The sequence below is a fragment of the Sinohyriopsis cumingii genome, chromosome 1 (genome assembly GCF_028554795.1).
Source record: "Sinohyriopsis cumingii isolate HCF-2022 chromosome 1, ASM2855479v2, whole genome shotgun sequence".
NCBI lineage: Eukaryota > Metazoa > Mollusca > Bivalvia > Unionida > Unionidae > Sinohyriopsis > Sinohyriopsis cumingii.
In genome coordinates this window covers 148453893-148467826 of record NC_142961.1, presented here as the reverse complement: position 1 = coordinate 148467826, position 13934 = coordinate 148453893, and the positions used below count along the sequence as shown (strand labels likewise).

Below are 13934 nucleotides of genomic sequence, written 5' to 3'. Positions count from 1 at the left end.
ATTACCTCAGATACACATCTTGTATCACTGCCTGATTTCCTCAGATACACATCTTGTATCCCTGCCTGATTTCCCCAGATACACATCTGGTAGTACTGCCTGATTTCCTCAGATACACATCTGGTAGTACTGCATGATTTCCTCAGATATACAACTTGTATCACTGCCTGATTTCCCCAGATACACATCTGGTAGTACTGCCAGATTTCCTCAGATACACATCTGGTAGTACTGCCTGATTTCCTCAGATACACATCTGGTATCACTGCCATATTTCCTCAGATACACATCTGGTAGTACTGCCTGATTTCCCCAGATACCACATCTGGTAGTACTGCCTGATTTCCTCAGATACACATCTTGTATCACTGCCTGATTTCCTCAGAAATACATCTTGTATCCCTGCCTGATTTCCCCAGATACACATCTGGTAGTACTGCCTGATTTCATCAGATACACATCTTGTATCACTGCCCGATTTCCTCAGATATACATCTTGTATCACTGCTTGATTTCCCCAGATACACATCTGGTAGTACTGCCTGATTTCCTCAGATTTATATCTTGTATCACTGCTTGATTTCCCCAGATACACATCTGGTAGTACTGCCTGATTTCCTCAGATATACATTTTGTATCACTGCCTGATTTCCCCAGATAAACATCTGTATCACTGCCTGATTTCCTCAGATACACATCTTGTTATCAGTGTCTGATTTACTAAGATACATATTTTATATTACTGCCCAACTTACTCTGAGATGTGTTTTGTATTACTGCCCAATTTGCTCAGATATACATTTTGTATTACACCCTTGAACTATTGGGGTCACAAATTTTATCCAATAGATGCCCAGTAATTTCTGGAATCTTTGACAATTGTGGTTGTCATCTCTGTCCACTGTGGCCTTGACCTTGTACATAGTATTGACTGCCAGTGGTGGAGGACATTTAGATGGAAACTGAGACAAAATTATGTATATATCTTTGACTGCTGTGATAAAACTGAACTCTCTCCTATCCATGGCTGGATTGGAATGTTTAGTTAAGTCTTTTACCATCACCCCAACTGTAAAGGTTTTTTTGTGTGTGTCCTACTCTGGTATGCTCTGTATCACAGAGTTAGATCATTCCAAACAGCAGTGACCATGCTGAATCAGCATGTGTAGAAATGGCTCTACATGTCATATATGCTTGCTGGGCTGGCCAAGTTATGTCCAGCAGGGGAATCTATCTTGGCATGGCATGGTCAGTTGGGCTTGGTTAGATGTCTGGATGGAAGACCTCTATTGTGATGCTTGTACACCATGTACTAGTGACATGAATATTGCTGGTCAGTCTTAGATTTACACCCACCCAAAACTGTACACTGATTGGCTGGACAGTCAGTTGATAATCCTGCATGACTGAATATAATGTTACCAAGTCCAAATATGGATGTAATTGTCACACTATGTGCAGTTAAAGGTATCTTCACAGAGGTGGGAGTGGCATCTTAACGTCACCTATAAAAGTTGCCAATGATTCCAAATTTCAAATGAATCTTTACAACTTTTAGTTTGGTTCTTGTGGCACTTCAATTGCCTTTTCAAGGTCTTGAATCAAATATCGTCTGCCCACAATACAGAACTTGCTATATAGGTATGAAGAAGAAAATCTTGTGCAGGCAAGGCACATCTTGTGATTGTCCTGCATAACTTCAAAGTGCCTGCACTTGATTAATATCTCTGCAATGAAAGTTATGGAAAAAAATGAAACATACTGAGATCACCTAAGAAGTACAGTAGCACAATACAGACACCAAAGAAAACTGCAGTGTTACTGATCAATATCACATGGACAATAACATGGGGAAAAAACTGAGCCTAAACATGAATAAATTCACCGGAGAATAAAACAAATGTTCTTTACATCCCATTACATATATTTTATACATAGATGAAAATGCTTTTTTCTTTCTTTCATGGAGGGCTGGATTTGGAAGTATATGAGAGTAAGTTCTTAATGTTAATGTTATTGGGCAAGGTATCTGAAACTACACAACTATCATGATATATAATACTAGTAACAATGCAACAGGCTAATGATGTGAACATAGCTACATAGAAATTACAAGCAAAGACAAAGGAGGAATCTGCATCACATGTACAGCATCATGGTCAGTTATGACTGTCTTCTATTGAGTCAGGCAACTGATCATGTGTCTCACCATAATCTATCTTAACTTGCAAAAAAATACTATACCATACATTACAAGTCAAGAATTCCCATATTTTTCATGCTAAGAAAATGGGTATGATACAGCCAGAGTCATCAGTCAGCTGAAGATTAATAATTTTTAATCAGTAACTTTGAATTAAGCTCCACTAATATTGGCATTTATTTTATAACCTATAGATAAGACTTCACCACCAACCACCACCCTGTATCAAGGATGTTAAACCCTTCTTGTCTTGCATCAATGTTCATTTAACAATGCGCTAAATATAATGAACCTCTTTCATCGGTGTTGACGGATTTCTGGTTGCAAGCTTATTTTGTTCTTGTTGTGGGTTTTAACGCCATTTTTTAGCACAAGATAGGCTATACATGGTGGCCAGTATTAATGGTGGAGGAAGAACCTGGGAAAACCCCAGAAAAAACCACTGACCCACAAGAAGCTACTGGCAAGCTTTCTCACATACCTACATAGGCCGAAACCGAGACTTGAACCCACGCAGACAGAGGTGAGATGACAGTGAGCTGTAAAGGTGAGTGCTTTAGACCACTCGGCCACTCGGGGCCCCTGGTTGCAAGCTTAAGGATATGTCACCTGTGTGAAACATCAAGTAACACCAAGTAGAATGAGTTCAGGTGACAGATTTACCCAGTGATGCATACAAAGCTATACATATAGACTTGATGGACAACGTAGTAATATAACAAATATTATCAAGAAAATTATTTTATCTGGCATAGGTAAAACTTACTGGTCTGGAAGATAGATTCCATATGTTAACATTTCTGCCTGGAAAATTTCTTTGTTGTTACATAGTGGACACTTGAAGAAATAAAGCCCAGCAGTTGAAGCATGTTTCTGCAAAATACAAAAAAAAATATTCATCAATGATTCACTAGCTGATGAAAAGAATAAAATCAACCTTAAAGTTTCATCTTGATCACTGTGTGAGCAAAATATGTAAATCTACTGTTCTGCCAGTACTAATGTCACTTGGTGTATTAACATAGTACTAAACAACCTGTAATGTGTTCCAGTTTGGCTGTTAAATCTGTGCCAAATCTGATGACAATAAGTTTACATCAAACATTACATATAATACCCGTGTCAAGAATTGAAAATGATTTTCATCCCAAAGCTAACAAGAGAACTGTGAATGGCTCACTATGCCATCTCTGTGTTTAAGACAGTTATCATGGCAGCCATAATGGATGTAGGACTGGCACCATTTTAACTTAGGACCAGCTAGGTATCACAAAAAGTTGATTGGTGATAGCCCCGTGTTGATATGCCATCCATATGGACAGGACTGGAGACAACACTATTTTCAAGATGTAATATTCCATTCATAAGCAGCAAAAAACAAGAGTCTCAAGATGGCTGTTGTTACTGTTGTCAGATTGACAACATTTTAATTTAAGATCAACTGGACGTCATAAGAAGTCTTCTGATTAAACTCCACATCAATATGACTTTCTGTTCCAGTAGAGTTGTTATAAGACTTAAGATGGCTGCCCTGGTGGCCACATTGGACATAGGATTGGCATCATTTTCATTTATGACCAACTCATCATCATGAAGTGTTGTTGTGAAAACGCCATATTACATGACCATCCATTCAGGGGGTGTAATGACAAGATTTGAAGGATGGCAGCCATCTTCCCCAGGGGTGAAACAATACACCTGTGCAGCTTATCAATATGATTCATGATACACAGACTGGGATACAATACATATTGATACACATGTGAACTTGATGGTCTTTCCATCTTTGGAAGGTAGGAGCCTATTTATGTATGTTGACATAGTTGTTGTATTTCCAGTATGCAGATTACAAATAGACATATAGTTATCATATTTTTATGCAATTCTCATTGATGACAAGATAACAAAAACACTTTCAAACAGGTTGTCAGTTTTATTCGTTTAGGCCACTTAATGGTGGCTTCATTTAACTCACCTCAGCCATCAGGCCCTTTGTTTTGCACAGCATGAATACTTTGAAAACATCTTATTACCAATTTCATGTCTCACTTAAGCTTGGAAGACATTATGATCTTATCTTCAAAACAGAAGCAATTTCCTCATGCAACAAAAATCTCATCCAGAAAAAATTAGGGCATGGGAATGAGGATGAAAACCAACAAAATCTATCACAATGTACTTCTTGCAGATGCAAAAGACTGCTGCTGCCTTAAGTACCTGTGTTTCTTATTTAAAAAGGAAAACTAGTGACAACACCCAGTCCTATTCTATAACTGAATTTTTTTTTTACACAAGGTTATAAACTTTAGCAGTTTGAAATCTGCCCCCTCCCTGATTCTGTGTTGATTTTATTTATTCCATTGGCACCTTCATTTACTGGATAAATATCTGCATAAAAAGAGAAATTCCAGATTTGTTCCCAATGTACAATTTAATGAAATTCTGCCAGGATTTTATCTTAAGGAGGACAGTAGTTTTGTTTCCTTTCAAATCTTTAATTCTAAAGAATTCTAAAGCAATAAATATATATATATATATATATATATATATATATATATATATATATATATATATATATATATATATATATGCATCTTATAAAAAGTAAACATTTCCTATTACAGTATAAAAAAAACAATAACTGCAAAGAATTAGAATCTTGTCTTGTAACGAAAAGAGTTTAACCCTGAATTTATCAAGATTTTTCAAACAAAAAAAATCCATCATTTAAAAAAAAAACGTTTTCAAAAGAGTTGATTTAAATTTGGACAAAAGACCTTCAAAATTATATATTGTTGTATAAACAATGACTGAATTTTCTGTAAAATCAACTTGTCTTGTAATTCGTTAAGCCAGTCCCCAAATCTGTATTGATACAAGGGATCATATTGTTTTTTAATATATAATACAGGGGACGACAATTTCTCATTTCAGCTCCGAGAGTCAACATTTTGGACAAATGTTTTGGCTTAAAACGAATAGCAGTCTGTTTTCTAATCTGGATTTCCTCCAAATATTCCCACCCTTTTTTTCATATTTGGACATTAGCTTAGAGTGCAGGCTCATTGCAATTGCATTAAAAAAATTTGGAATTTGCTGCAACTGTGTGGTAGCAACATATGGTAGTCACTTACCAGCGGGCCTAGCAAAGTTATATCTTGTCTTTCAGCAAATTAAAGACATAACGACTTTAATTCTCGCAATTTGTGAGAAAATAAATAACTTTTCATATCGATTTCATGCATCTATGACGAGTTAACATCATTTAAGTCTGCTATGCCATCCGGTAAGCAGCCACGCTTTGCCATGACCATGTTGGCCTCTTGTGATGCTAGACTGGTTTTCATAACTTCCATGTAAGGAAAAATACGGATATCAAGCTGACTGTGAAAATAAAAGTTTACTAGACGAATCTAATCCACTGAGCGTTTGGATTTTGGATTGACTCAGGATATATGTTTACTGCAAGCACCCAAATGATCCATAGTGCATGCTCTGAATATTCTGGTGAGTATGTGATTATGTATGTGATCAGAATTTTTAACGTAGCTTAATATTCTAGTATACTCGATAAATTCAACTCCTGATCAGTTAAGTTACTACTCAATTACGTGATTATTTCGGGCATCAAATGGTGGTGGAAAATTCCCTGGTTTTTCCCCAACTTTCATCAATATTTGCAAAATTCAAAAACTTTTTACGGTCGGAGAAAAATGATTTCTCCAGACTTTTCCAGATTTCCTGGTTGCGTGGGAACCCTGCAATCAGATGCAAAATCACCTGATTAACATATGTGACTCTTACCCATTATGATATATGTCCAGGAGCTTGATGTTAGAATATATTTTAAGTCTGATGAAGAAAACAAAACCAATTCTAAATATGGCATCCAGAGTGGTTACAAGCACAGCTAATGTGATGCAAGATTACCTCACTAATATGCATAGATCTCACTCTTATTTAAAGCTGTCATTTAATTAAATCTCGGATTAGTGAATCAGCTATTTTCAACGTTAAGTTTAAATTAGCCAAAAGTTGACTTATCATCACTTCAGCACGGATAATGTGCATTTCCTGACTGTCAAACACTATGCTTTACAGAATGAAGACAGAGACTTATTTATGTTATGATGGAAGTTTTTGACAATTCTGCTGTTTTTCGTATTTTTGCCTAAACGATCCGTAGTATTTTTCAGGCTTCAACCATTGAAAATACGGGCAATCCATAGGGGTACAAAGGTCTGCTATTTAAGAAAAATGTCGCCATTTACATATTAAACAATAACCTGGATTTTAGAAATATTCTGAACACTAAAACAAGACATATCCCTGTTGGCAAATCTGAGATCATTTCAATGTGTTTCACTTAATCTCATAGCTAGATTACTATCAGCTGTACCTGTCATTACCAGACTCATGGCTTCAATCTGTACCTGAACACATAAGCGATGGTACCAGGCATTTTTACAGCAAGGAGCTCTGAGGGTCTCGTTTGATGCTCTAGCTTCAACTGCATTCATACAAATCGCACAGGTACTCAGGGCTGTACCAAAAAATGCCAACCTGTCACTAACATTACACTGCTGACGTGGCCTGTGATCTGGACAGTAAGACCTAAAATGGTGGAAAGAAAAAGGAAAAAACAGAACTTAAAACATGCCTTAATGCCAAAATGCTATCATTACATGCAAATAAGTTGTGTATGCCAAATCATCTGAATAATACGGACTCTTGAAAGATACTGATCCTAAACATCATTTGGTTCCATTAAAACAACTTAACATTGACATTTCATCACATCACGAACCATTTAATTTTCCCTTCAAACTTAGAAACCCTCTAAGTTTGTGATATTTTCTCATGTGCATGAATTAATCCAATGATAAGCAGTGACATCTGTGGTAAATTGATTTCAGCTGAAAGATCGAACACAAGATTTGATGATGTCACCATTGTAAACATATGAAGTCTACATCATGCTAGGTCGTCAGCCCAAGTTGGCCCTTCAAAGTATTATAGCGCCCCAGCTGATCACCAATATCCACTAGTCTCATTTTTCTTCTCAGATCCACTTAAAGAAGTGGGCTTGCTTATCTTCATTTCCTTTCAAATCACTCTCTGTGCCACTTACAAATATTGTTATTAGATTAGTCACTAACAGAATTTGTTTGATGTATCACACCACTACTTTTGGAGCAAGCCCGAAAAAGAACAAATTTATGAGCTACTTCACTGATTGAATTAAGGGGTGAAACCTCTAAATTTTAAATTGAATATCTGAACATCATTAAAAACAAGCATCCTGCTTATTCCAAAGAACAGTTTATGTCTGATAACTTTTTAACAAATCATTTCCATCATCCAAAGTTTAGTTTGATTGGAAGAATGATAAAACTTATGATAAAAAGTGGCATTTGGGCTTTAAATAATACAGATACAAAACTTAAGAATTGATGGATGGAAGGAATGATAGGAAGCATGACATGGGAAATGCAGTTATGTTCCTGATACTGTCATTGTGGGGCACAAATTATGTAAAATGTACCCTCTATTATTGCATTACTATATATTTTCTAAGTCAAGGCACATTCTTTTCTCCTCCAGTTAGTAACGAGATTGTATGTCACAGACCCTTTCAAAGCCCCATGCCTCAAGGTAAAGCAAATTGCAATTCTGTGACCAAATCCTTAATGTTATCAAGCATTCTCTTGTAGAATCCAATTATAGCACTTTCATTGATTGGTGTATATTTTAAATTCTCTATCTATCTATCTATTATCTCTAGTACAGTGGCCCAAAATTCAGTTCCAAACCCTATGCAGCTCAATGGCTTGATGCTATCTCCTAACTTGACTTAATTCTTGGAATTTTTTCTTCATTTCACATGATGGCAGTTGTATTTCCCACCATGTGACATAATCAAATTGACATATGATGTCCAATAAATGTACTTGTGTCACTTCCTGCTATTATTCAGAACAAACTGAACATTCCTTTTTATTTTCTGTACTGATTATTAAAACTTTTTAAGAGGCTTGTTTTTTCCTTTCGTCAACATGTATCGATAGCTGGATGTCATTTTAAAAAAATTCTATAATCAACAATCTGATCATGCTGATGCTTTGCATGGAAAAATATGTGCAGTTTAAAGCATCGGAAGTACTACTATAAAGTTAGTCTGGTTCTCTGACTAATTCCACTAAGCTAATGTAAAACCCGTATCCAAATCAAACACAGATGAGCCAATTATCCAGATTTTACTGCAACAATCATATTTCCGTAGCTCTTCCTTTTAGTCCACAAGTCTGTATTTTAAGGGTCATTTTTGTAAGACTTATGGCAAAATCATAAGGGTTGGTAGGTCTGTAATATATATATATGGTTTCATTGGTTATTTTACTGAACAGCATCACAGTAGGCTATTTACTGCGCATGCAGTGGGACTAAAGTGTCACCGAAGGTCACTGCATGGTAACCCTCCCCACCCCCTACCATTTTATGTTAGGATTAGAACCCACAACATTTTTGTCAAAAACTGAACTGCTACCCACTAAGCCACCACAGCTCTTGCATAGACGGCGTGTTGCATACCATGGCTCTGCAAGGTCATGTTAATACAACAGTAACCTTTCTGGAAGAATCAATGAAGATATTTTCATGAACCTTTAGTCAAATGAATTAAATAAAGATGACGTGTTTCATAGAATGACCATGTCCCTGCCTTGAGGTCAGGAATACTGCATCAGAAAATGTATTTTTGTTTGGAAGGATGGGTGTAATAATAAATTTTAATAAATAATACCTGCTACTACTGCACAGCATAATTTTCCCAAATTAAACTTTCAGTCAATAATCTGTCAAAAAAGCCTATTTTGATCATCCCCAAATAAAGCTTTCAGTAAATAATCTGTCAAAAAAGCCCATTTTGATCATCCCCAAATAAAACTTTCAGTTAATAATCTGTCAAAAAAGCCTATTTTGATCATCCCCAAATAAAACTTTCAGTTAATAATGTCAAAAAAGCTTATTTTGATCATCCCCAAATAAAACTTTCAGTCAATAATCTGTCATAAAAGCCTATTTTGATCATCCCCAAATAAAATTTTCAGTCAATAATCGGGGCCCTGAGTGGCCGAGTGGTCTAAAGCGATCTCCGTTATGGATCACTGCCATCTCACCTCTGTCTGCATGGGTTCAAGTCTAGGATTCAGCCAAAGTGGGTATGTGAGAAAGCTTGCCAGTAGCTTCTCGTGGGTCGGTGGTTCTTCCCAGGGTTTTCCCGGGTTCTTCCTCCACCATTAATACTGGCTGCCATACATAGCCTATCATGTGCTGAAAAATGGACTTAACCCCCCACAACAATAACAACTTTCAGACTTACCTGTATGTATCAAAGAACTGATGCAGGGTACTGTTTTTGCGGCCACATCCGAAGTGGAAAACTTTTCGACAGCTCTTAACAACACATCCTATTGTTGCTCCTTTCTTTTTGCAATAGATACATTTCTGAAAATCAGGGGATGATACTAAACAAGAGGTTCATGTGGACTTGCAGGGTTTATTAATAAATGTAGGACATTTGTAGCACATTATTATGATTGTTTTTAAAATTATTATGAATCTCACAACTGCACATCCTAGAACAGACCCTGGGTTTGGGATCACTGATCAGTCCAATATGTCAAACGCAGGAGTAGTTGGCCAAGAAAGTAGTTTTTTTCTTAAGAAATTTCTTCCGATTCTGAACTGAAAATTATTTTAAGGTTTAAATTTTGTTGCATCTTGTATCATCGACAGCAGACCGGCATCATTTATGTGACAATGAAAACCCTTTATGCTATGATTTCTGTTAAATTTGGTTAAGTTCTGCCAAGCACTTACAGTCATTGCTCTATTTACAGAAACTGGCCATATTTCACTGTTCTATCTAAAGTTATAGTTACCATCTCTGACAGCTGATGGATCAAGATTATCTGAACATGAATGACTTTCACGCAAGGATGCTTTCCATCAAATCTCTTTAAATTCTGATGAGCTATAAGGTATTCTGTTTGGTAATAACAGTGGCCATGTTAGAAGGTGGATGAGCTAATAAATCAGCGAGTTAAGTGAACAAACACAAGCCATACCTACGTGGAAAAAATATTTACCTCAGTGACTTAATATATACACATGATACTTGAAAGATCCTTTCAAAACCTCTAATGAAGTAACAACTGCAGAGATATTCCCAGGATTATATATGGGGTGATTTACCTCTTTGTCACAAATGGAAGGGGTGGAGTAGAACAAAAATGAGGGGAAAATGGCCAAAGTTCAATATTTACATAACACTTCCTGCTCAACTCTGTTAAGACCCCTATTTAAGTCAAAATCTTCGAAAGATGTTGCCTCAAGTTGTAAAAGCATTGATCTGTTTCTAATCTATTCCTTACCTATGTGTGAATAGTGTTCTATAGTTAGATTCCCATTTGAAAGTCTGCTGTCTGAAGGGATATACTAGCTAGCTTAGCCAGCTGGAACAAGTATGAAAACTATTCTTTAATATTATGTACAATTTTCCACAGCTATCAGGTATTGTCTTTTGGATACTTCTGCCCCAAAGTAAGATTTTCACTAACATAAGCATTGCCAGAGTTTAACTTTCCTGAACTAGCACAACGCCAAGCACTCTGCCAACTACTATGACACATTTACTATTTTATAATGCTGTTTTAGGATCATAAGCCCATTGATACCATAGACTACTTGTTCAGAGGTATTTTGATCAAATAAATAAATGTACTTCTTAATTTCATTTTTAAATTCTTATTTATTAGATTTAACATAATCTTTATGCTAGGGCTATATGGTTTTGTAACTGGATTCCGCAGGGCTAATATGTGATGAGAAAAGAAGCGAAAAAGGCATTCTACTTTTAAATTATCTGTATTTAATGTGGCTTGTTTGTTTCTACATTTAATTAAAAAATATCGCTGAGACGAGGGGTTGCTGGCATGATGTGTCCATCCAGCATGTACATCAGACTCATATTTAACACAAATTTTCAGGTTCTAAATCACTTACTGGTATCTTTATTAACACTTTCCCAACACCACTAACTTTAAAAATAAATTGCCTTCATTACTATGACCACCCAGTATTTTCCAAATGAGATGGACATCTAAAGATGAACCACACTCGGAATCAGCCATTTTGGGTCTTCTAGATAGCCCATATTATCAACATGCATTTGTAAAACTTCTTTGAGACAAGGCTCATACTACAACAGAATATTTGTTGCAGGGCCCAATGTGCCACTCAAATTTAGTTTAACAATGACTGTTATCAAGCCAAAGAAACCAGCCATGTAAATAGTTTTTAAAACATACACATCGTGACAAGCACAACAATGCTTCTACAGACTTGTTGTGACAAGCACTTTTAACGGTGAACAGGTCAATAAAATTTTATACTGTGCAGAGTACATTTTCACATGTGCGACTTGAAACTAATCTGCATAAGTTCTAGTGCATCACCGCCCTCCAAATTGTGATTTCATACAACTTTTGTGCAAATCGTGCAATTTCATGCCTTCAAAGCATCTCTGTAACTGCTATATTGTGTCAGGACAACACTTTCTTGAAAAGAGGAAATTCAGAAAAATGTATGTAGCAGTTCCTTAGGAAAAGATATAGGTGTAAAGAAGAGGACAATAGATTAGTTGAAATAAACTTGTGGTTTACTTCAATCAAATGGATAGAAAGAAATGTTTGTTTTAGATATCTACATCCTTTAGTTCATGTTTCAGTCAAGCATCATCCCATATAAATAGTTTTTGTACTGCGATACATGATCAACAAAGTAAATGTAGCAATTTGTAGAGGCATGGATGACATCAAACCACCTCTATATGGCTGCACCCAAAACAAAGAAATGATGGCACTGTCTTTAAATTTCCTGATTTTATTTTTTATTTATTCAATTCATATCCACATTTAAGCGAATCCAGTGACAGTAGCCACCAATCATTGCCAGTTGACAACAGCTGTTGACCCCATAACATGAACCTGCTATGCAAGTTAAGAAAATGGTATTATTTGAAACTTGCTTAACATTGGTAAATTCCATACCAGGCGGGATCCTCTCTTCACCTCCTTCAATATATCTTCTGGAAGAAAGCCAAATACACCCTCCTTTTCAGATGCACCATTCTGAGAAAGGCCACTTGAGAAAAGCTGAAAATATGTGTTCAATGTGTTGCCTTTAGATTTTAATGTTTGAAATTCACTACCCGAATTTAAAATCTACAAAAACAACAGATCTTGCCTTCATTTTTTCAAAGACCAAATGTGATCTGGCTTTCCAAAATGTACCTCATTTTCCTGAGAAATGTTTCTTTTATTTAAGATGGCTATAAGAAGAAAAAAAATCTTTTCCACTATTACCAGTCTTTCAGGGGCCCCCGAGTGGTTTAAAGCGCTCTTCATTATGGATCACTGCCATCTCACCTCTGTCTGTGTGAGTTCGAGTCTCAGATTCGGCCAATGTGGGCATGTGAGAAAGCTTGCCAGTAGCTTCTCGTGGGTTGGTGGTTCTTTCCAGGGTTTTCCCGGGTTCTTCCTCCATTATTAATACTGGTTGCCATGAATAGCCTATCGTGTGCTGAAAAATGGCATTAAACCCTACAACAACAACCAGTCTTTCAAAGGATTTTATAAATGAAGTCCAATCATGAATCCCAATGTAATCTATTTAACAACATTGCAAAAAACATAAGTAGATTTTACATGTATGTATGTATGTGTGTATGTATGTATGTATGTATGTATGTATGTATGTATGTATATATATATATATATATATATATATATATATATATATATATATATATATATATATATATATATATATATATATATATATATATATATATCGGTTACTGCATTTGTAAGGAAAAATTTGAACGAGTTTTTTCTGAAAAAAAAAACATTGCATGACCTTGTGGAGTGCAGTATTTTTCATGGAAAAAAAAAACAAATTCATCTTTTCCCATACAAATGCAGTATTATATGCTCATTTTGTTTAACTACCTAAGGCTTAATAATAACAGACATTACAACAAAAAACAATGTAACTGAATTTATGCTTATTCCAAACTAAATTCATAACTGTAGATTTCTTCAATATACAATAACAGTATTCATGCGCACATAGCTCCGCCCAGCGACCTTTTAACTTAGTTGCATGCTCTACATAAGTATTTTAAAAAAATCTTCATTTTAGTCGACTTAAAATTGAACTGTTTACAGACTTTACATTCATCTTAACCTTTTATTTCATTCATTACTTTAAGCTGACACTGCTAGGTGTAATTATGAATAAGGCACTTATGGGTGATAAGAAAGGGGCCTGGTAGTGATATGATAGTGTGGGAAGGAAATCTGTTAGGAGTAAAACTGACGACAATGAAAAGTATACATTTTTCTCAAATATTTTACATTATGATTAGGATTATCCAGAAACACAAAAAACTGCATTGTCATCGTTGGCATCTACTTGATACAAAATATAGCCTGCTTAAATATGTGTATAGTTTTACAAATGTAAGAAATCAATGTCAAGCCTGGAAGGTCGATGTCACATTTCATAACCTCCAGGTATTTAGCACATTGTCATAAAAAAAAAAAAAATACAAACTAAGATATTTTAAACAAAAGTTCTTGGGTTGGATCATTGTTGCAGCAGCAAA

The 13934-nt window shown here is 35.7% G+C and overlaps 1 protein-coding gene across 1 annotated transcript in view; it reads right to left on the bottom strand.

Moving 5' to 3' along the window:
* Positions 1–13934, bottom strand: part of LOC149808121 (uncharacterized) — a 92848-nt gene that overhangs the window by 36725 nt on the left and 42189 nt on the right. Inside the window, exons 4-7 of the mRNA XM_089973571.1 lie at positions 12316–12420; positions 9585–9709; positions 6637–6817; positions 2970–3076 (exon numbers count right to left, since the gene is read on the bottom strand). Coding sequence (XP_089829697.1) covers positions 2970–3076; positions 6637–6817; positions 9585–9709; positions 12316–12420 — 518 coding nt within the window. The remainder of the gene's footprint in view (positions 1–2969; positions 3077–6636; positions 6818–9584; positions 9710–12315; positions 12421–13934) is intronic.